This window comes from Aotus nancymaae, unplaced genomic scaffold (assembly GCF_030222135.1).
Source record: "Aotus nancymaae isolate 86718 unplaced genomic scaffold, 86718_ANA_hifiasm-v0.15.2.pri h1tg000006l, whole genome shotgun sequence".
NCBI lineage: Eukaryota > Metazoa > Chordata > Mammalia > Primates > Aotidae > Aotus > Aotus nancymaae.
In genome coordinates, this window is record NW_026988417.1 from 8,650,493 (window position 1) to 8,671,081 (window position 20,589).

The 20,589-nt window shown below is 48.0% G+C and overlaps 1 protein-coding gene across 1 annotated transcript; it reads left to right on the plus strand.

The window, feature by feature from the left end:
* Positions 1–19,747: 19,747 nt before the first annotated feature.
* LOC105727218 (NADH dehydrogenase [ubiquinone] 1 beta subcomplex subunit 8, mitochondrial-like) lies at positions 19,748–20,383 on the plus strand. The gene has a single exon (XM_064363937.1). It carries the CDS (start codon positions 19,748–19,750, stop codon positions 20,321–20,323), a length of 576 nt encoding a protein of 191 aa, XP_064220007.1. The 3' UTR covers positions 20,324–20,383.
* The last annotated feature ends 206 nt before the right edge of the window (positions 20,384–20,589 follow it).

Here is a 20,589-nt window from a genome sequence, read left to right on the forward strand (position 1 = left end):
CTGCAGGTTAAATTGTGTCTCCCCAAAAGACAGGTTCAAGTCCTAGCCCGTGATGCCTGTGAATGTCACCGTACTTGGAAATAGGTCCTTTGCAGATACAATCAAGGTAAAATGAGGTCACATCGATTAGGGTGGGTCCTAGTCCCATGACTGGTGTCCTGGTAAGAAGAGGAAGATTTGGACACAGAAACAGACACACAGGGAAAGAGGCGAAGAAAGAGGCGGAGACTGCAGCCGTGCAGCCACGAGCCAACGAAGGCCAAGGATTACAGCAATCACAGAGGCTGGAAGACGTGAGAAAGGATCCCCCACTCCCAAGAGCTTTGGAGGGAACATGGACTTGAGGACGTGTGGATTTCAGTTCCAGCTTCCAGAACTGGGGCCGGCGCCGGAGGGCAGCGGGGATTATTTCTGTTGATTCTACTCCTCTGCACCTGGCCAGCTCTCACTTAAAGCCACCCAGTTTGTGGCACTTTGTACAGCAGCCACAGGAAACTAATGCACCTCCTAAAGCTTCAACAATAATCACCTGCTTATGGTTTCCCAACTGGACTCTGAGCATTGCAGGAGGAGAAAGGTATACCCTTGCCCCCGCCATGGCAAGCGTCATAGCTGACACCCCCGTAAGAAGAGACATTAACAAGAGAAGAGTGTGACGCACTGATTCCATCTAAGTTTTATGTGACAAGGGAACCTTCAGAATCAAGACTCAAAGACACTGGAAAACCGTGCATTTTCCTGCTGGAGAGTGGACAGTCACGTGACTGGAGAGAGGGGGTGTGATCTCAGGGTCATAAGCTGGAGGAACTCAGCAAGGCCTGTGTGTTCAGATGCTTCTTGGCGTTTCTGTGTCTTCATTCCTTTCCTCCGGGGTACAGGTCAGGACACCTGTCACATAGACTCGAGGACATGTGGATTTCACTTGTCCTCATGAGGGTCTCTACTTTCAGGGGAGTGGGTCAGATAATCCTTTCATGGCCAGCTGTCACACAGAAAGGCCGGGGAAGGGCAGACAGTGACCTTCCTGCTTCTGCTGTTTTCTCAGTTTCCAAGGTGCTATGTTTTGGGGTGGTGTGTCCTGCACCCTGTCAGCAACAGGAGGAGTGGGGACCAGGTTATCCACAGCTTTGCCCTCTCTCTTCACTGGCACATAGTAGGGCTTCAGTATGAGCAGTGAAGCTTGCGCTCGCTCAGCTGGACACATAAGCCCTGCCCACAAGTGTCTGGCTGGCTCTTGCATTTCATCACTGGCCCCTCAAGCCCCATCTGCCAAGCCTCAGCTACCCTGGGTTTTTGCAGGTTCCTGGACTGGGACTGGGATGCCCTGCCAGCCCCCAGTCCTCGACTAGTCTGTTCTCCCTCCCTGTCTAACCCACCCTGTTTCTACACCTGGCCAGCACACTCAGCTGGCAAGACCCAGCTCAAGGATCCCTGCTTCAAGCCTCCAACAGAGCTTCCCCAAGTGCCATCCAGCCTGGCTCAGGGCCTCCCTCTGTCCCCATAGCCCCTCGCGTAGCACCTGTCACCCTGTACTGTCGTTGTGCATTCACAGGACTCACAACCACCTGAGAGCAGGTGTCGGAGCCACCCACCGCCAGGGCCCCAGCCCTCTGCCAGCCTGTGATGCATGGGATGCCTGTCGAGTGAATAAATGCCTAAAATGAACAAATGCTCCGTACATAACTGAGTAAATCTCAACAGTCTCCCCAAATATGCACTCCATATGAATCCCAACTTCACCTCAAATGTCGTACCCACACAGAAACGGAAATAGGAAGAAAGGAAACCAGCAAGACCTTCTGTCCCCTAAAAAGAAAAGATAAATAGAGGGCAAAATCCCTGTAAATTCCCTATGTTGGGCTCCCTTTCAGCCGGACATGAAACATGCCACATGAGCCCTTACTTTTTGGTGTGTGCATGTAAGAAAATTCTATTTTATCTAGCTGTAGAAAATTCCCTTCCTGGCCGGGTGTGATGGCTCACAACTGTAATCCCAGCACTTTGGGAGGCCGAGGTGGGTGGATCACCTGAGGTCAGGAGTTCAAGACTAGCCTGACCAACATGGAGAAACCCCGTCTCTAAAAAAGAAAGAAAGAAAGAAAGAAAGAAAATTCCGTTCCTTATGAGCTTCCAAACCCATCTTATCAGGGTGCGATTTTGACTGCTTGCTTTCTCCTGAATGAATGTTGTTGCTGGCAGAAACAGAGATAGGATTAATTCCCTGAAGGTGGCCAGCTGGGGGTGACCAAGAGGGACCCACTGGATAGCTTCTTAACATTGATGCTAGGAAGAAAAGTTCCAGAGGCAGATTGCTGGTTAATTCCTCATGGGGTCCCGAATCTAGGAAGAATCTTTCTAAAAGTTAGATGGCCAATCACTAAATATTTCCCAATGACCGAAACCCACCCGGAAGGGAAACTTAGGGCAGGCTGTGTTCTCTGAGTGTGAGAGTTTTTATCCTAAACTTTGTCCTGGACAAAGTGGCTGGTGACACAGCCATGATCGTGTCACTGCCCTCCACACTTCTAGCCACAATTTCTTGCCAAGCCACAAATTTGCCAATCTCTTATTTCCTCTGCCTAAAACTACATTCACTTCCTGCACTGGCCCTGCCACCAACTCCGCCTGCCGGTCTCAGCTTAAATGTTACCTCCTCAGGAAGCCTTTGAGCCCCACTCCATCTCAGCCCTCCTGCAGGTCCTTGTGTGACGGTCCTCAGGTAAGGTGACTGCATCTGCCCTGGCCACACCACACTCCAGCACCCAGGACCACACCTGAACAGAGTGAGCTCTCAGTGTCCACAAAGTTAAAACAGCTTGGCCATCTCTCTGCAGCCTGTGGCGCAGTGAAAGGCACATACTGGCAGGAGGACAGAAACCATCTTCATGTCAAGTATAGTGATTCTAAGAGAGACCCAGAATAATCGTGGCTTAACAAGAGAGAGGCTCGTTTCTCTGTCACCAGAGACCTGAAAGCTTCCTCTGTCTTCTTGCTCTGCCTAACAGGAAACTCCCACCTCATGGCCCAATATGGTTCCTCTGGCTCCTGCCCTCACATCTGCACTCCAGCCAGTGAGAAGAAAAGGGGCAGAGGAAGGACATCCCCTGCAAGTTGCACACATCACTTCTGTTCACAGCTCATTGACCGGAACCTGATCCCATGGCCACACCTGGCCGCAAGGGGGTCTGGGAAAGTAGGCACCAGCTAGGCAGTCATATGCCAGCTAAGAACTCGATTACTGTAGAAGCAGGAGAGAATGGACATTGCGGGAGAGTGGGGGACTGCCACCCCCAAGGATCATCCTGAGTAATTCTCACCATCCTTTCCTCACAGACGTATCTCCAACCTGTCACCATGTCCTTGTCCCTTGGGTTTAACCTTCCAAGGGTCCTCATCCCTCAGCTGGACTCCCCCAGCAGCCCGGCCACCCACCACAGACACACTGGCCCCAATCTACCCTCCACATCTGAAAGCCCGTGTGGTACGACCCTGTGGTGGGCCATTTGGAAATATATATCAAAATCGCAAATTCACATGGAGCCCTTGCCCCAGCTACTGTGTATCTGGGAATGTGTGCTACTATGTTGCTTATGTGCAGGCAAAATGCTGCAATCCACTGCGCTCCAGTGCTGTTCATTGCAGAGCTGTGCATAACAGGGAACAACTAGAATCAACCCATAGCCATGCTGATGGGACTGTGAATTGAGACCCTACCTATTACTCAAACAAATGGTGGCTCACTCCTGTGATTCCAGCACTTTGGGAGGCCGAGGTGGCAGGATCCCTTAAGCCTAGGAGTTCAAGACCAGACTGGGCAACATAAGGACACTCCCATCTCTACCAAAAATGTAAAACTTAGCCGGGTGTGGTGGCATGCACTTGCAGTTTCAGCTACTTGTGAGGCTGAGGCAGGAGGATCACTGGAGCCTGGGAAGTCGAGGAGGCTGCAAGGAGCTGTGGTTGTGCACTGTACTCCAGTCTGGGTGAGAGAGCAAAACCCTGTCTCAAGAAAAAAGTGTTCTGTGTTCTGATATGGAAAGATCTTCAAGATAAACCGTTAGAAAGGAGACTGGTGGTTGCCAGGGCACTAAAGGAAATAGAACTGGGCACTGTGGTTCATAACCGTAATCCCAGCACTTTGGGAGGCTGGTGCAGGCAGATCACTTGAGGTCAGGAGTTCAAGACTAGCCTAGCCAACATGGTGAAACTCTGTCTCTAATAAAATTACAAAAATTAGTCGAGTGTAGTGGTGGGTGCCTGTCCTGTAATCCCAGCTACTCAGGAGGCTGAAGCAGGAGAATAGCTTGGGAGGTGAAGGTTGCTGTGAGCCAAGATTGTGCCACTGCACTCCAGCCTGGGCAAGAAAGCGAGACTCTATCTTAAAAAAAAAAATGGAAATAGAAAGTCAGGATTCTTCCTGGGGTGATGAGAGTATTTTAGAATGAGCTAGTGGTCACAGTTGCACAACTCTTTAAACATACTTAAAAACCACTGAACTGAGCACTTTAAAGAGTACATGTTTCGTCATTAAGCAAAAAATGCCAGGTGCAGAATGACACCAAAATATTTTGTGTAAACAAGAAAAATAAGAATCTTCATTCGCCATTGTTCCACTTAAACTCTGACAGGCAACACAGAAAACTAACGACAGAGAAAACTAACCTGGGAGACTTATGAAAGGGGGAGTGGGGAAGTCAGAGAGAAATGTTCCCGCTTCCTTTGTATATTTCTTGGTTTCTGAGCCATGTGATTGTATTGTTGATTCAACCTGCACACCCCTTTTCCCTCCCCAGCCTCGCTGTGTCATCATCCTCTGGATCTTTGTTCTGGCTCTTCCTTCTACCAAAAATGCTGTTCTCCAAGTTGTTAACCTCCTCACTCCCCCATATAGCCATTGGCACGAAGCGGGTGGGTAAGGAAGGCGTTGACATTCATGGGTCCAAAGCCAGGCTCAAACTCTTCCCAGCTGGACAGTCTGGGTAATTACCAAGCCTGGTCTCTTCATGTGCAAAACGGGAGCCATAAATACCGGCTGCCTTGTGCACGAAGCTGCGTGTGCCGGGCACACGGGCAAGGCCCAACAGGTGGTGGATGTTATTTGTTTCAATTACAAAAGTGAAGAGAAGCAGGGGGGCCTGGTGGGACGAGCCTTTCCTTCGCCTCCATTTATCTTGGGGCTGGAGAACCTAAATACTTGTTTTCTTAACCTCTGTTTCGGTCAGGCGTGGCCAAGTGGCGGTTCCAGTGATCTACTGCTGTTAGTCATCCTTCGGCCAGTGTGGAGGCTCCAATCACCTACTGCTGCCCGACAGAGCATCTCTGAACTTAGGAGCCTAGAACAACCTCTGTATTTTGATGATGGTTTTGTGGGTCAGGCAATTGGGAAGAGCCAGCTGGATGGCTGTCTCTGCACCCCACATGGGCCCAGTTGGGGTGGCTGAAGCTGAAGGACCCACCTCAGAATGGCCTCCTCGCCCCACGTCAGGAGCCTCAGAGCCCCTGAGCTCCCCCATCTCTCCAGGTAGCTATTCTTCCTCCAGAGTTGCTTCTGACATGGCAGCGTCTGAGTTATCTGACTTCTTGCAGAGTGGAGGCAGGAGGTGGAAGCCCCCCTCCAGTTAAGGGTGACACTTGGAGCTGGTGCATAGGCAATTCTGTTGTGTTCTTTTTTTTTTTTTTTGATTGGGCAGGTGAGTTGTTACACACTCCTTAGCGGATTCTGACTTCCATGTCCACTGTCCTGAATTCCCTTGTGTTTTAAGTAGTCATAGGATCTTCCCAAGTTCAAGGGAGTGGAGAAACAGCCCCTACCTATTTTTTTTTTTTTTTTTGAAACGGCGTTTTACTCTGTCACCCAGGCTGGAGTGCAGTGGCACGACCTCTGCTCACCGCAACCTCTGCCTCTTGGGCTCAAGCAATTCTCCTGCCTCAGCCTCCCGAGTAGCTCGGATTACAAGTGCCCACCACCACACCCAGCTAATTTTTGTAGTTTTAGTAGAGACGGGCTTTCACTATGTTGGCCAGGCTGGTTTCAAACTCCTGACCTCAGGTGATCTGCCTGCCTCGACCTCTCAAACTGCCGGGATTACAGGCATGAGCCACTGTGCGTCACCCAGACCCTACCTCTTGATGGCGGAGTAGCAAGGGCACCTTGCAGAAGACAGTGTGTGACGGGAAATATTGCTGGGACCATCTTTGGAAAATACAATCAGCCATGCTGGGCTAAGCAGAAGACTTCAGGGGATTCTGGAAAGTTTTGACTTTTTCAGTGACAGGGTTCAGATGTTGCTGGTACAGCCTCTGTTCCCCTTTCATTCTTCCTTGAACAGGAATGTGATGGTCAGAGCAGCAGTAGCCATCTTGCCACCAAGAGAAAACGGTAGAGAGAAAAACAGGCCTGTCGGTCCTACTCCCCTGAACTGCTAAATCAACACCAGCAATCACTGCCTTCGGGTTTCCTGTCGCATACGAAAAATTAACCCACTTCTCCAAACAGAATTCCAACTGACACAAGCAGGACTTCTGACGTAAGACGGAATGGGTTTGGATCTCAGCCTCTTTGGGGGTCGGAATCTTGGCTCCCTCTCCTTCAGTTTCTTCATCTGTAAAGTGCAGGCAGTGATACCAACTATCAGAAATTTCATGAGGACCACATGGAAGACACATGTGAAGATGCAGGACCCAGACTCCTTCCATCATGCTGTCCCACCATCTTAGCACGTGGCTCCCAGACCCAAAGGCATCTCAGGGTACGAGAGAGCTGCTAGAGTTCCAGACGTCACATCTGCATTCCAGACATCTGGAAGGAGAAAAGAAGGAATGGTAGATAGGGATGAGTCAGCTCCTTTAAGAAATCTTCCTAGAAGTCCCACTGACACTCTTGTTTGCATTCATTGGTCAGAACTTAGCCATATGACCACATCTAACTTCAAGAGAACCAGGAAGTAGAGTCTTTTAGCTGGGTGTATTGTAGCCCTGAATTCATTAGGTTCTGTTACTAGAGAAAAGAAAAGAGACCTAGAGTGGGCAGCAGTCTCTCCCCCAGCTCTGTGATCTCCTCCGAGGCTGCTCCAGCCCCCTAACTTCATCTCCCACTGGTTCCCATCCTGCAAGCTCCACTCCAGGCAGGCCTGTTCCCTGACTCCCCTGGCTGCCATGTGCTGGGTGGGCACCTTTTTCCTTTCAGGGCCCCAGGATCCTCCTCTATGAAAGAACTGGAGAAGCACGTTGTATCTATCCCCGCACATCCGTCTGACAGCACAGCTCTCTGCTTGTCTCTCTCACCCTCTCTGAGACACACACACAGACTTTCTCACCTGCTCAGTTCCTACCTCACAGCAGCCAACGCTGAAGTACACCCACAGCTCATCCCCTCCCTGCTTTCTCCCTGGAGACCATCCCCATAGGAGAAGCTGAGACTGCCAGCCAGATGCTCATATTCCCAGCCTCCCTGACAACTGGGAGCGGCCCCTTTGTCCTAGGTCAGCTAAGTGAGACATCAGGGATGTGTTTCAGAGCAGGGAAGCTTCTGGGACAGGTTTTCCTCCCTGAGGAAGGAGAGAGGAGCGTTCCCTGTCACTCCCTTCCTGCTGTGCTATTGTTGGATGCTCAGAGCCAGGCTGACACCTGGTGACTGTGTGGGAAAGTCAGAAGAATCTCGGAGAGGCCAACCAAGGGCCCTAATGTGGTTGGGCTCTTGGCAGTTTCCTTGTAAAGTGCTCGGATACGTTAGGATCAGGGTCTCCGGTGTATGAGCATTAAATGATCTCGCTCAGAGTAATCTTCACGACATCCATGAGGTAGGTAACACTGGGACCCCGTTTCACAGATGGAGAAACTGAGGCTCAGTAAGTGCCCCACACAGCCCACAAATAGACGGGAGACCCAAGTTTGCCAAACACCCAAGCGAAAGCTTATAGTCATGTAAGAATTCTGCAAAATGGAGATTTAGAAACACATGTGCTTTCAGTGATTATCCATAGGTTGAGAACTGGCCCCTGTCAATGTGCAGATTGTAGTTATTATTGTTACTGACAGCACGTGCCTTCCATGGCTGGCGAGGAGGAATGGCAGGTGGGAGGGCTGTATCCATTCTAAGCCTTCTGCTTTAGTCAGTTCTGATACTATCACAAAATACCTGAGGCTGGGTAATTTACAAAGAGCAAAATTGTATTTTTCAAAGTTCTGGAGGCTGGGAGCCCAAAATCAAGGCACCAGCAGGCCCAGTTCTGGTGAGGGCTGCTCTCTGTTTCCAAGACGGTGCCTTCTTGTTGTGTTCTCTGGAGGGGATAAATGCTGTGTCCTCACATAATGAGAGGAAGAGAAGGGCAAAGGGACATATGCAATGAAGCCTCTTTTTTATTTTAATGATGAAAAGATGTACATATATTTAGAGTTAACCAGCTGGACTCAGTTTAGATGATCCCAATTTTGTTGGCGACATCCAAAGCACTGTAATCAGGAGCCAGTGGAACCCATGCCTTCCTCTCTCCATCAGGCCGAATCAGGGTGCTGACCTTGGCCACATCCACGTCATAGAGCATCTCCACAGCCTGTTTGATCTGGCGCTTGATGGCTTTAACATCCACAATGAGCACAAGTGTGTTGCTGTCTTCTGTCTTCTTCACGGCAGACTCAGTGGTCAGCAGAAACCTGATGATAGCATCGTGGTCATGCTTGCTTCTCCTGGGGGCGCTCTTCCAGGGATATTCCGGCTGCCTCTGGAGTCGCGGTGTCTCGGGCCGCTGGAAGGTGGGAGACGTGCGGATCTTGCTTTTTTGTGGCCGTGGACACCTTTCAATACTGCCTACTTGGCCTTTAAAGGCTTCGCTTCGGCTTTGGCTTTGTGAGGGAGCGGGAGCTTCTTTCTTTGCTTTTGGCACCATCTTGTAAAAAGGGCATGAAGCTGCGTTTATAAGATGCTACGGTTTGGATCTGTCTTCACCCAAATCTCATGCTGACTTGTAACCCTCGGTGCTGGAGGTGGGGCCTATGGAAGGTGAATGGATCCTGGGGCAGTTTCTAATGGTTTAACACCACCCCACTAGAGATGTCTTATAATAGAGTTATCAGAAGATCTGGTTGTTTGAAAGCGCGTGGCACCTTCCCTGTCTCCTTCTTCCTCCTGCTTCGGCCACGTAATGTCCCTGCTTCCTCTTTGCCTTCCACCATCTTTGAAAGTTTCCTGAGGCCTCCCCAGAAGCCATGATGCTTCCTGTCCAGCCTGTGGAAGCATGAGCCAGTTCAACCTTTTTCATTGTAAATTATCCAGTCTCAGGTATTTCATTATAGCAGTGGGAGAATGGACTAATACATAAGGCTTTAGTCCCATGCATGAGAGTGGGACCCTCATGACCTGATCATCTCCTCAAGGACCCCCAATGAATACCATTGCATTGGCCATTCAGTTTCAACACATGAATTTGGGGGCACATTCAGACCATAGCATCTTCTAAGGTCAGATGACCGTGTGGTTTTATTAAACCCACATTGCTTTGCATTTTTCCTTCCCTTCCCTCCATCCTCTGCTATTACATCTACCCTGAGAAGTTCAGCTTGTTACCCTTGTACGCTCATGCGCGTCTCCCTGCCTTTGCTCACACGCGTCTCCCTGCCTTTGCTCACGCGCGTCTCCCTGCCTTTGCTCACGTGCGTCTCCCTGCCTTTGCTCACGCGGGTCTCCCTGCCTTTGCTCACGTGAGTCTCCCTGCCTTTGCTCACGCGTGTCTCCCTGCCTTTGCTCACGCTTATTCCCTGTGCTGCCTGAAGTGCCCTTCCTGTTTGTTCTTGCTTTAAAAAAATATATTAAAACTACTATACATCCTTCAACGCCTAGGTCAAATGGTACCCTTGTTAGTAGCCTTCCTTCATGTTGCCTTCTACTCCTGATAAAGGAGTCATTGCTCCTACCACCACCCCAGAGGGCCTGGAGAGGGCCTAAAATGTGAGCACTTATCAGATCAAAATGTGGTTACTATCAGCTCCTAATTATCCATAGGTTGAGAACTGCTTTTCTGATTATTGAAGTGACAACCCAACACAAACCTGGGACCAGCCACCTCCCCAGGCCCATGAGTTAAGCCAGAGAGGAACCCAGACACCCTGTGAGTTGATCTGCTTGACTAGACCCAGGGAGCCAGAGCCCCACTCTTCTTGCCTCCTCCTCCTCAGTCCTGCAGCCCAGGGCTATGGACTGGCCTCCTCCCGTCAACGAAAGCTTCCTGTTGCCTTGGAGCTCAGAGTCCGGGGGCAAGATAAACTTAAAAGCCAGTTACTATAACCAAACATACATGATCATCTGCTTATGTCAAAGACAGCACTGCAGTGATCAGTCAATTGGATGTGCATATGGGGAAAAAACAAACCTGAATTCCATCTCATACCATACACAAAAATCAATTCCAAATAGCTTAAGATCCAAATGTAAAATGAAAGGTAGGCTGGCCGCAGTGGCTCACGCCTATAATCCCAACACTGGGAGGCCGAGGTGGGAAGATCACCTGATGTTGGGAGTTCGAGACCAGCCTGACCAATATGGAGAAATCCTGTCTACTAAAAATAGAAAATTAGCTAGGCGTGGTGGTGCATGCCTGTAATCCCAGCTACTCGGGAGGCTGAGGCAGGAGAATTTCTTGAAGCTGGGAGGCGGAGTTTGCAGTGAGCTGAGATAATACCATTGCACTCTAGCCTGGGCAACAAGAGTGAAACTCCATTTCAAAAATAAATAAATAAAATAAAATAAAAGGTAAACAATAATGTTTTAGGGGAAACATAGAATAACATCTTCATGATCTCAGAGTAAGCTGAGATTTCTTAAACAGGACAAAAAAGGAGATAACTATAAGATTAAAAACTAATAAAGTGGGATAAAATTAAGTACTTTATCCCAAAACACTATTAAAAGAGTGTAGCAGCAGCCCACAGAATGGGAGAACATATTCACAATATAGATGCCTGACAAAAGAGTAGTGTCCAGAATATATAAAGAGTGCCTATAAACCAATAAGAAAAAGAAAGAATCCTATTTTTTTTAATGGGCAAAAGACGTGAACAGATACAAAAAAAAGGACTATTCAAGTAGCAATAGGCATATGAAGGTACTCTACATAAGTCATCAGGAAAATGAAATTCTTTATTCTAAGGGAGATGAGAGCCACTGAGCTTTAGCACAGGAGAGATGTGTTGAAAAATTGACTGAATGGGGCTGTGTGAGTTTCCTGGAGCTGCTAGTACAAATAACCACAATCTGGGTGGCTTAAAACAACTGAAATTTACTCTCTCACTGTTCCAGAGTCCAGCAGTTTAAAATCAAGGTGAGTGGACAGGGGAGGACCACTTAAGAGGTGCATGACAATGGTGGCCTGGACTGGACAAGGATGAAGCAGAGTCATGGGCAAGTTTGAGAGGTACCAGGAGGTGGAATCCAAGCACTTTCCCAGTGTGGAGGTGCACAGAATTGAGGAAGATGGAGATGTTAAGGGTGTCTGTCAGGCTTTGGCTTAAGCAACTTGTGGATCATGATTTTTAAAAAATCTTTATCCAATTCCATCCCACAAAGCTTACCTGTCTCCCCAAACCCAATTACCCCAGTTCCTTGGGTTACCCTGGGGCAAACCCAACTTCTTCAAAGCCAGGTCTGGTTGTCAACAGAACTCCAGGAAACACGAGAAGCCCTTCATGTGATTGCTAAGTAATTGCTTTTCAACTATAAAGGTAATTAAGAAATGGCACCAATTTCCCTAAGTGTATAACTTAATTAAATCCACTGGCTTGGAAAATCATTTGTGATAAACCGAAACAGCGAAAGATCAAGCCATGGGGAATTAGGGAAACGTCTGACATGAGGATAAAGTGTTCTCTGGGGCCTTTTCCTGGAGGGCCTTTGGTGGGCATGGGCTGTGGCTGGGAAAGGTGGGGTGAGTGGAGGACGGCAAAACCAGATGCCCGGCTGGCTGGGCCTGGCTGGGGAAGAGGCGGTGGGAAGCCACCTGCCAGGTCGTGCGCCAAGAGAGGGAGCTCAGGGCCCAGGCCGGGCAAGGGAGAAGTATTACCGGGAGAGGAGGGTCTTGACTGCAAGTTGTCCAGGTTCTTGGCGTTTTGAACAAAGAACTGGACAAAACGCCCAGTAAAGCAAAGAAAGAATGAACAGCGAAAGAACCAAAGCAGGGATTTTTTGAAAACAAAAGTACCCTCCAGAGTGTGAGAGCGGCCCTAGCAGCGCCTCAAGAACCGGGATACAGATTCTTCTAGGGCCCAAATACCCACTACAGGTTTCCCATTGGCCACGTGGTCACCTCATGTAAATGAAGTAGCACCCAAAATCCGTGTGATTGGCTGAAGAAAACAACCAATCAGAGGCTGAAGTGAAGTTACAAAGGCCATACTCCTGTGCAAATACCTGATTGGCTGCAAAAAGCAACCAGTCAAAGGCTAAGGTGAAGTTACAAAGTGGCACTTCTATGCAAAGGAAGACTCCGCCCTCAGTCTGATTGGTTGCAGACAATCAATTTCCCATCTGCCTGGCGGAAAAGGTGTTTGCAAAAGGAATAACCTCTGGTCGTTTTGCTGCTCAGGCATGGAAAGTTAGGGTTTTCCTTTCAGTTAGTTCTAGGAAGTTGGCCTGAAACTACCTTAGGTTTCCTGCCTCCAGACACCATTCTCCTGTCTCAGAAGCATTACCCCAGGAGATCAAAGGCAGCTCAGACTCAGTCAGGAAGGCAGCTAAGGAAGCAAGATGAATGGTGGGGCACAAGGAATGAACAGAAGCAGTTGAAATCAGGGTCAGCTTGGGCCAAGAAATTCCAGACAACTCAGGCAAGCTGTTGAAGACAAGATTCGGCCAAAAGATAAGGGTCAATGACCTCTTTTAATTTTTTAATTTTTTTATTTTAGAGATTGGGTTTCACTTGTCGCAAAGCCTGGAGTGCAGTGGTGTGATCATGGCTCACTGTAGCCTCAGACTCCTGGGCTCAAGCGATCCTCCTGCCTCAGCCTCCTGAGTAGCTGGGACTACAAGTGTGTGCCACTACACCTGGCTAATTTTTTTAAAATGTTCCGAGTCTTGCTATGTTGCTCTTTTTAAGTGGTTTAGCTGCTAACACAAAGTCTATTGGCTTAAGGGAGCCAAGGGGTCAAACACACAGATTTCCAATACACAGCGACACTAGCCCCCTTTTTTGGCTGGAAGTGGCAGACATTTGAGTGAGGCACAGAGCTCTGGGTTCAAATACCAACCCTCCCGCTTGTTATCTTGAGCAAGCTGCGCAACCTCTCTGAGCCTGTTCCCTTTCCCATCAAAGAGCAATTGTAATTCCTAAAGAGCAGATGTACGGGGTGTGCTATATAAATGTAAAGACCCATAAAATGCAGGCATTCCCTGGGATTTCTGAGAAGGCCTTTCCATCCTCACCCCGAACTCCTCTGTCCAGTTAGGACTTGCCCTCTCTCAGACCTTCATTGTCACCTCTCTTTCCTCTGGTGCTCTCCCCTAGACAGAGGCTCCTGCTCTCTGAGTCTCAGTTTCCTCAAAAATAAAAAGCAGAAAATTAAAGTCCCTCCCTCCTGAAGGAGTATGAGGATTTAAATGCATGAATCAGTGCTGAGAATGAGGCTGGCTCTGTGGGCCCACAGGAGTGCTTAGCTATTATTATGATCACTACTACTAATAGCGAGCAAAAGAAGAAAGAAAAATCATCCCTAAAAACTCTCACCTAGCAATAGCTACTAATTAACAAGTGAAGAATAACCTTCTTCGCTTTTAAAAAAAATGCATGGAGTGAATTTTCAGGAACTCATCATATTGTGCTAACTGTTTGGGGACCTATTTTTGTCATGTAACAGTATACCGTGAGCACTTCACATGTTATCATGCTGTCTTATGCTTCATGGTTTCGGTGGCTTCCAAATCGTCCACAGTATCCGCACACCATTGTTTAATCCAATAGTGATTCCATGGACCGTCGACAAAGCTTGTCTCCATACCTCCTTTCCAAGCAATTCCCATCCCCCAGACCCCCAATTCTGGTCCAGTTCTGCATACAGATCTCCATCAAAGTAAAATCCAGTACCAAACACATCACTGATCCACCCAAACACCTTCCATGGCTCCCCAGTGCTTAACAGTTGAAATTCTATCTTCTCTCCCTGGCAACCAAAGCTGCTTACAAAACATTGCTGTAACCCTGCTTAGCTTCTGCATCCCCTTGTCCTACTCCACATGTCACCTCAAGGAGCCTCCTCACTCTTGCTGTTCCCAGCACCTATAAGGAACTTCTTCCCCCATCCCTGTCTCAGTCCTACCCATCTTTCAAAACCCAACTCAAGTTCATTCTCTTCCTTAAAGTCCTCTCAGCTGCCTCATTGTATCACTTAGGATCACATTCAACTGAGAAGAAACAAGACCCAGTATCACAGTAACCTAAACACAATACAAGCTCGTTCACTCTTGCATAGAAGATGACCAGAAATAGATGATCCAGGGCAGGTACCGTAGCTCGTCAGCCAAAAGGAACCCAGTCTTTTTCTGGCTTTCCTCTCTGCCATTACTGGGGTGCATCTTCATCCTCGTGATCTGATACGGTTTCTAGAGGTTTCTAGAGCTCCAAACATCAAATCCACATTCTTCCTGCTAGAAGGTTTTTGAGGAAAATGGAAGAAGAGTATATTTGCTGTCTTTCCAAAGGCTTCCCAGAAATACTATACAAGACTTCTATGTACATCTCATTAGCTAGAAAGTGTTCACTTGGTCACCTTGCTGCAAAGGAGGCTGGGGAATGTAGTAACATGCCCATTACTAAGAAAGAAGGGATCGTGGACACGTGAGACATCCCAACCCTTCACAATGAGATATAAAAGCTCCTTTTTCCAAGCATAATGTCAAGCTCTTACCCCAGGAGGCTCCACGTGTGATGGAAGGCACAGACTTTGGAGTCAGACAGACCTGGGATAGATCCTGGAAGGTCTTTTAGGCTGACTGACGGCGCCATGGATGCCATGGTAACCTCTGTGCCCTGCACAGACACTCCAGATGAGTTCCCGGAAAATCTGAAGTCGCTGGAAGACCATGAAAAGAGGAAGAAATTATCAACCCCTTCAGCACCTACTTAAATTTGAGACATTCTCTATTGTTCCTTATTCCTGCCCCAATTGATAAAGCTATTGGACTTTATAATCAACTTTGGTCAACCTTGTAACTCCACACCCTATGACCCCCTCCCAGCTTGCAAACCTACGACCCTCTCCCAGCTTGCAAAAAAACGCCCCAAACTGTAACTTCCGTAACTTTCCACTGTTTACCCCAAACCTATAAAACCAACTCCGCCCTCCGCTGACTCTCTTTTGGGACCCAGCTGGCCCACACCCGGGTGAATAAACAGCCAGGTTGCTCACACAAAACCTGTTTGGGGGGGTCTCTTCATTCAGAGCATGCATTTTAACAGATCCTGGCTCACTTACCTCCCAGTTAGATAATTTAGGAAAGTTGCTTAGACTCTCTGAATATCTGCATCTAACAAATAGAAAGGGCAGGGTAGGGGAAGCAGTTGTGAGAAAGTAATCAACTAGAATCTGTGTATAGAGAACCCAGGAATGTGCCCAGTACAAGCCTGATGGTCAGGAGTTGTCATCTCGTCTGCATTATGTCATCTGTATCCATGTATTCTATCTTCTACAATGCTGTGTGTTATTTAAATTCTTTTATTATAATAATTATTTTATTTTATTTTTCATTTTTTTAAAGACAGGATCTTGCTCTGTCACCCAGGCTGAACTGCAGTGGTGCGATTGTGGTTCAGTGCAGCCTCAAATTCCTGGGCTCAAGTGATCTTCCTGCCTCAGCCTCCAGAGTAGCTGAGCTTACTGTGAGTGTTCTAAAGTCCAGGCACCTGGCACGTAGGCAGGGCTGTCAGTAACATTTGCTGCATTCATTGAATTGCAGTGGCCTGACCCTTCTCCTGGGCTTGGTCTGGCCCTGCCTTCGCCATTGGGCTGCCATGCATGATGCCGCCTCAGTGGGTTTGGGATGGGGCCTGGAAACCTACATTTTTCATCTCTCCCGTATTGGGAATCTCTCTTTCAGAAGGCTTCCCGGAAGTACTACACAAGACTTCTGTGTAGGCCGGGTGCGGTGGACTGTAATATCAGCACTTTGGAAGGCCAAGGTGGGTGGATCACTTGAGATCAGGAGTTTGAGACTAGCCTGGCTGACATGGTGAAACCCTGTCTCCACTAAAAATATGAAATTAGCTGGGCATGGTGGTGCATGCCTGTAGTCCCAGCTACTCGGGAGGCTGAGTCAGGAGAATCACTTGAATCCAAGAGGCAGAGGTTGCAGTGAGCCGAGATCGTGCCATTGCACTCCAGCCTGCAAAAAAATAAAAATAAAAAAACTTCTGTGTAGCACTGTAGCCTCAACCTCCTGTGCTCAAGCAATTCTCCCACTTCAGCCTCTCAAGTAGCTGGGACTACAGGTACACACCACCATGTCCAGTTAATTTTTGTATTTTTTGTAGAGACGGGGTCTTGCCACGTTGCTCAGGCTGGTCTTGAATACTTGGGCTCAAGCTATCCACCTCTCTTGGCCTCCCAAAGTGCTGGGATTATAGGCATGAGCCACCGAGCCCAGCCTTTTATCACTTTTTTTGTTTTTTTGAGGCAGAGTCTTGCTCTGTTGCCCAGGCTGGAGTGCAGTGGCGTGATCTCGACTCACTGTCATGTCCGCCTCTTGGGTTCAAGAGATTCTCCTGCCTCAACTTCCTGAGTAGCTGGGATTACAGGCATGTGCCAGCACGCCCAGCTAATTTTTGTATTTTTAGTAAAGATAGGGTTTCACCATATTGGCCAGGCTGGTCCCTGACCTCAAGTGATCCACCTGCTGCGGCCTCCCAAAGTGCTAGGATTACAGGCATGAGTCACCACGCCCAGCCCGATTATCACTTCTTTACAAATGGAAGAAGCTGAGCTTCAAAGCCCCTTCTTCCTCTGACTGTATAAGCTCTTAACACAGGGCTGAGCACACAGCAAGTACTCTGTCAATGTTAGCCCTTAATCAATGGTTGTTGTATTTGCTCTACACACTGTTGCTAAGTAACAAATGAACTCTAAAATGTGGTGGCATTACATGGCCATTTTATTACGCTCACGATTCTGTGGGTCAAAAATTTGGGCAGAGACAGTTTGTCTCTTTTCCCCAATATCTGGCACTTAAGGGACTCAATTTGTTGGGTGACTCAGGGGTGGGAGCCATTCTGAAGTATCTTCGCTTTCATGTCTGACAATTGATGCTGCCTTTCAGCTGGGACCTCAGCTGGGCTCTTAGTTAGAACACGTGCTCTCTCCATGTGGGCTAGATTGGGCTTCCTGACAGCATGGCCGCTAACTCCCAAGAGAGACCCAAGAGGGTAGGGTAGATATGTGTAGCATTTTATAATCTAATAAGTTTTCTTGGAAGTTACATAGTGTCACTTCTGCCATAGTCACAAGCCTGCCCAGGTTCAAACGGAGGGAGTCCAGGCACCCCCACTACTCAGTGGGAGGAGTGTCAAAGTCACATTATAAGAAGAACATGTGGAATGGGAGATATCATCACAGTCATCTTTAGAAAATATTATCTGCCCTGCTATAATAGTAAGAAGTGATAGGAGTTGTCATTGTCATTGTCATAGTCTGCAACTGCCCAGGCCACTACAACTCAGTTCTTTGGAGTCAGACAAATCTCAGATCTCTTACTTCTCAGCCATGTGATCATGAATAAGATCCTTCTTGTCTCTTCCCTTACGTTGTAAATTTAGAACATGGGGGTGAGACTTCTTCTCTTCCAGGATTGTTATGAGTCTTAGAACGTAGAGAAAGTACCTAGGCCCTGGTGCAGGCTCACTACTACTCTTCTCAGTCCTACCTCCCAGGCCTGAATTAGAGCCAGTCCTGCCCACAGACATTTTTGCAGCTCTGTGAGGCTTTTGGTCAGGGTCAGAGACAATGGGCGCCAGACCAGCAATGTACGTCCAGGCCATCTTTAAAGAACGGTCATGGGCTTTTTAAATTTCAGCTTTCTGGATGACTGTCCTTTGAAGTTACCCACAGTGGTCTGAATCTTGTTGGGAGTTCATTTCAACGTTCCCTGAGAGTCCCGTGAGATATTAGGTCGGTGACAGGGCCGGAAAGATCCACAGGAGAGCCATGCAGTATCTTTCTTCCCAAATTTCCCAGTCCTTGAAGGAAAGGCTATGTTTGGTTTGAAAACAGAGCTGCTTTATCACCAACCAGGGCTCTGGATGAAATCTTTCTCCCTAAAGCTGAATAAACAGCTCCAGGCTCAGCTCACACCCTGCTCTTAGCTCCTGAAACTCACTTATCTAGGTCCTGCCTACTCCCCGGCACCCCCACACACACCCCAGGCCTGCTCAGATGCCTTCTTCTTTGAGCCCCAGAATGACTTCATAGTGTTGTGAGACCTGTGTTCAGCTCTGTCTCCTCCTTGTAGGAGGAAAAAGAGGCAGCTGGATTCAAGTCTCCTCCAACCCTGAGTCTCAGCCTCCTCATCTGCAAAATGGGGATGATATTGCCCGCCTCGCAAAACTGTGCCAGGGCAGAATGACACTGTTTTACCGGAATGTGCTGGCATAGAAGGTGCTCAGGGAACCCTGGGTCGGCTGAGGAGTGTATGGCAGAGCAGAATCCAGAGTCAGGCTTGGACCCACAGCCACCACCGTTGCCACTTACATGCCAGGTGATCTTGGGGAAGTTATTAACCTCTTTGAAGCTCAGTTTCTTCCACTTGTAAAGAAGTGACCGTGGGCTGGGCATGGTGGCTCACATCTGTAGTACCAGCACATCTGTAATCCCAGCAGAGACAGGCGGATTGCTTGAGCCCAAGAGTTCAAGACCAACCTGAACAACATGGTGAGATTCTGTCTCTACAAAAAAAAAAAAAATACAAAAATTAGCTGGACGTGGTGGCGCGTGCCTATGGTCCCAGCTGCTTGAGAGGCTGAGGTGGGAGGATCGCTTGAGCCCAGGAGGTTGAGCCTGCAGTGAGCCTTGATCATGCCATTGGACTCCAGCCTGGGCAACAGAGCAAGACCATGTTGCCAAAAAAAAAAAGAAAAAGAAAAAGATTGCTGCGGAAATTAATACAGTGCTTCAGACTGTGCCTGACACATAGTCACTCAATAAGTGGTATTCATTTAAAAATTGTTACTATTATGATTATTATTAATTCAGTACATTCCTCTAGGGCAAGAACCAGGTCTTATAATACGTTTATTCCAAACAGTTCACATATACACAATAAAGTTACTCAGTGTGTTTATAGATAGAATCCTGTATATATTTTTTTAGTTTATTTATTTATTTATTTATTTATTTATTTATTTTTTAGACAGGGTCTGGCTCTGTTGCCCAGGCTGAAGTGCAGTGGTGTAATCTCAGCTCACTGGAACCGCCGCCTCCTGGGTTCAAGTGGTCCTCCCACCTCAGCCTCCCAATTAGTTGGGACCACAGGCATACACCACGACGGCCGGCTAATTTTTTTGTATTCTCTGTAAAGGCGGCATTTTGCCATGTTGCCCAGGCTGGTTTCAAACTCCTGGGCTCAAGCAATCTGCCTGCCTTGGCCTCCCAAAGTGCTGGGATTATAGGCCTGAGCCACCATGCCAGGCCCATTTCTATTTTTTAAATTGATGATGTTATTGAGATGATTGTGGATTCATGTGAAGTTGTAAGAAATAATACGGATGTGCAGAAGGAAACCATGAAGAAGGTGAAGATGGCGGTAGCCAGGGCCGGGGTCCTGGGAATCCGGTGGCTCCAAAGGGCATCCCTGAACATGGTGCCGCTGGGCGCACGGACAGCCTTCCACCTTAACAAGGACATGCTCCCAGGACCCTATCCTAGGACCCCAGAAGAATGGGCCGCCACCGCCAAGAAGTATAATATGCATGTGGAAGACTACGAACCTTACCCAAATGATGGCGTGGGGTATGGCGACTACCCGAAGCTCCCTGACCGCTCACAGCATGAGAGGGATCCATGGTATGACTGGGACCAACCAGACCTGAGGTTGAACTGGGGTGAAACGATGCACTGGGATATAGACATGTATGCCAGGAACCGTGTGAATACGTCCCCCACACCTATTGCTTGGGATGACATGTGTAAGCAGCTCTTCAGCTCCGTGGCTTTCATGACATTCATGTTCTGGGTAGGGCATAAGTACCCTGTCTACCAGCCTGTGGCACCAAAGCAGTATCCTTACAATGATCTGTACCTGGAACGAGGCGGCGATCCCTCCAAAGAACCCAAGCCGGTGGTTCACTATGAGATCTGAGGAGGCTTCATGGGCTTTTGTGCCCTCTAACTAGGACTCTCTCATTCCTAGAAATTTAACCTTAATGAAATCCCTAATCAAACTCAGTGCTGTGGTAAAAAAAAAAAAAAAAAAAAGAAAGAAAGAAAGAAAAAAAAGAAAAAGAAATAATACAGAAAGACTCCTTATGCACTTTGCTTGCCCATGCAACATTTTTCAAAACCATAGCATAATATCACAATCAGAATATTGGCGTTGATTTAATCTACCAATCTTATTCAGACTTT

What these genes read in the sequence shown, in the direction of transcription:
- LOC105727218 (XM_064363937.1), top strand. Translation starts at nt 19,748, where the DNA reads ATGAAGAAGGTGAAGATGGCGGTAGCCAGGGCCGGGGTCCTGGGAATC.